Source organism: Lactuca sativa, chromosome 8 (genome assembly GCF_002870075.4).
Source record: "Lactuca sativa cultivar Salinas chromosome 8, Lsat_Salinas_v11, whole genome shotgun sequence".
NCBI lineage: Eukaryota > Viridiplantae > Streptophyta > Magnoliopsida > Asterales > Asteraceae > Lactuca > Lactuca sativa.
The window spans coordinates 247,589,431-247,592,401 of record NC_056630.2 but is presented as its reverse complement, the minus strand read 5'-3'; the positions used below and the strand labels follow the sequence as shown (position 1 = coordinate 247,592,401).

Sequence of the window (2,971 nt, the reverse complement as noted above, 5' to 3'; positions counted from 1 at the left end):
GTATTTGGATTGATCCATAACTTATTTATATATATTTTTAATGTTTGAACTTGTAAATGTAAAATTCATTATTTATATATGTATGTATATATAGAAAAATAAGAAAAAATATGAAAATTATGAAAACCGGTTAACCCGGCGGTCAAACCGGTTGAACCGGGAACCGGTCACCATACCGGTTCAACTAAAAAACCGGTTTTTAAAACATTGACATTAGCCCTCTTAACAAAGCTTGAGCATAAATAGCTCCAAAAATGTGCACTAAAACAATCACAAGCTCACAACCCAAAATTATACACCAACTATACTTGCATATTAACACAATCCATCGGGTTTTTTTCTTTAATTCAAGCCCAACGTTTACAAACTCGAACACAATTACATACTTCGAACTTATATTCCCACTCAATCTTTAACTCGACTACAATTATCAGATAATAAGTTCAATCAGATAAAAATATGATATAAACATCGATCATACACACATATACTACTACCACAACGGTGTGGAATTCGACCATGAAACAAGCGTATTCATATGCGTAAACGCCATTCTATAATTAAAATTCCGATCCCCATCAACCACCATCTTCCCCATTTCCTCTTCTTCCATATCATACTCATAAACCGCTTCTCTCCACTTCTTAAAAACCAAAAACCTCCCGTTTTTCGTCATGAAAACCGGAATCAATCCCGTTATATCATAATCCATGTTAATCGTACACTTCTTGACCCAAATTTCCTCACATTCGGCCCGTTTCAATGTCCATATTTGAATCCGGTAAACCGTCAATTGTGCCACAAAATTCAACAAGTCACCATTCTCAATAAGTCGATCATTCATCCCCGTTGTAACTGGAAGATCCATACGGGAAAACTTTTCCTTGTCTATATCCATTGAGATTATGTAATTTACATTATTAGTCCCTGGAAGCCAATAAAGAACCCCACAAGTGGAAACTGGTTTGTGTGTGAAGTCACGGAAGAGCCCGAAAGTGGGGACATGACACCCAGTCCATTGCATTGTGCTTAAGCTTAGTATTTCAGTGTCTATATGACCCGATTCGTCTCTGAATACGTGTATAGCTTTATATTGTTGGGTTTTAGGGCTGAATACAAACCCGTATGATTCATCGCGGGTTTGAACTATGGTTCCGGATTTGAGTGGGAGGAGCTTTCGGGTTGTGGGATTCAAGATTAGTAAAGTTCCGGTTTTGTTTGTTGCTAGAATTAAACCATTACATGTGGCTAAGATTTCGCGGAAACCGGAAATGTTTGGGTCGGTGATTGTGGCGTTTTGGTGTTTGAAATTGAATTCCATTAGATAGATTTGGAGTTTTTGCTTTTTGGGAGGATTTGGATCGAAGAGTGTGAATTGGTTGTTGTTGTTATGGGTGTTGATATCGAATGTATTTGGGCGTGATTCGGAGAATTGTTTAAGAAATGTGAGAACTTTTTCACAGCGAGTGGTGTGGGATTCGATGAAATTAGGGCTGCTTATCAGGGTACGCCATGTTTTGCATACGAGAGTTAGCTTTAAGATGTCTTTTGCAGGAAGGAGAAGAAGAATTTTGAAAATTAAGTCGTAGGGAAGAAGTGAGACCTCATTCGCACATCTCTTCGGTGAGCTGTTCATTTGTCCTCAATTGATCGCGTATCTGTTCTAACAAAATATCTGAAAAAATGAATCAATTCTCCAAAATAACAACAATTTTTACAGTTAAGTGGTCAGTACTGATCAATACGATGAATATGAGTCTTTGAATATGAAAGTGAGTCTGAAATCGGAATCGAATTGTAATCACAAGCGCAGTATCATGATCAGGGTAAAACGCATATCGATCGACGATTGTTAGAACAGAAAATGAAGATTTATGAAAGCAATCGAAGAAGTTATCATACCTTGTAGAATCAGCGAGTGTGAAGAGAGTTAAGTGAGAGTTGGTGAGAGTAGTGATGTATTCTTTGATTGAAGGAATATTCGATTGAGAGACGATTGCTTTTTCTTTTTGGTGCGATCACCGCTGATGAATTAGGAGATTAGGATCCAAGTAACCACAGAGATTTCTAGGGTTAGGTGATGTTCCTGTTTTTAGGACAATTGTCACGGGCAACAAGATGCTTTTGTTTTATTTGAATGATTACTATTTATTTTTATTTTTTTATATGATTTTATTAATTTATTATTTTTTTGAAACGACAAATCTAAGATATTCCTAAATTACACCTTAAATCAACCTATGTCTACGATCGGACTTGAACCCTCAACCTCAAAGAGAGAGGCAACACTGGATACCGCTGGACTACAAGCCCTTTGGTATTAATTTATTATTAAGTTATGGGAACGGAGGTGCTAAGAGATTTTAAGTATTAGGGGTGAGTATTTGGACCTTTCAAATATGGATCTAGACCTAGTTTAGTAAGTCTTAACATGTCTGGTCTAAGGTCCATAAATTTTTTCCAAACCGGTATGATCTAAGAGTCAGTCCATTCTGGTTCGATCCAATAATCACCCCTACAATCCTAATAGATAAATTTACTTTATGTAAGACTTAAACGAGTTGTATCATATGTACTTAAAGTTGTACCAGTCCAACGGATACAAGAATTGGAAAACCCCGACCTGAACCTGCCACAATAGGTCCGGTCTAAGGTCCACAAATTTTGTCAAACCGTTATGGTTTGGTTCGGTCCAAATGCACACCCTTACTAAGGACGTTTGTACATTGCTCTTTTGACTTACGCTAAATGGCGTCGCCGATGAGGCTCTCTAACTTGCTGGCGAGACTGCGTGAGTAAAGAGGAAAGAGAAAGTAGGAAAAAGTGATCTCATTGGGTGTCATTATTTTATTTTTGTTTTTACTTTTTTATTATTTTTTTTGCAAATCAAACCTATTAAATTAGCATACCATCACTTTCCAACTTTTACAAGGTATACATGCTAGGAGGGTGTTTGGCAAAGCTTATTTAA

General features: G+C 36.9%; 1 protein-coding gene across 2 annotated transcripts; it reads right to left on the bottom strand.

Moving 5' to 3' along the window:
- Positions 1–315: 315 nt before the first annotated feature.
- Positions 316–2,112, bottom strand: LOC111900611 (putative F-box protein At1g46984). 2 transcript variants are annotated; one of them, XM_023896492.3, is made up of 2 exons: positions 1,903–2,112; positions 316–1,675 (listed from the first exon to the last, which is right to left on the bottom strand). In XM_023896492.3, the coding sequence occupies exon 2, from the start codon at positions 1,634–1,636 to the stop codon at positions 494–496; it is 1,143 nt and encodes a 380-aa protein (XP_023752260.1). In that variant the 5' UTR covers positions 1,637–1,675; positions 1,903–2,112; the 3' UTR covers positions 316–493. The 2 variants fall into 2 exon arrangements, with proteins under 2 accessions (XP_023752260.1, XP_023752261.1); XM_023896493.3 differs by having other exon boundaries at positions 316–1,658.
- Positions 2,113–2,971: the final 859 nt, after the last annotated feature.

Bases quoted from the DNA above. Each gene is read 5' to 3' on its own strand.
- LOC111900611 (XM_023896492.3), bottom strand. From the start codon at position 1,636: ATGAACAGCTCACCGAAGAGATGTGCGAATGAGGTCTCACTTCTTCCC.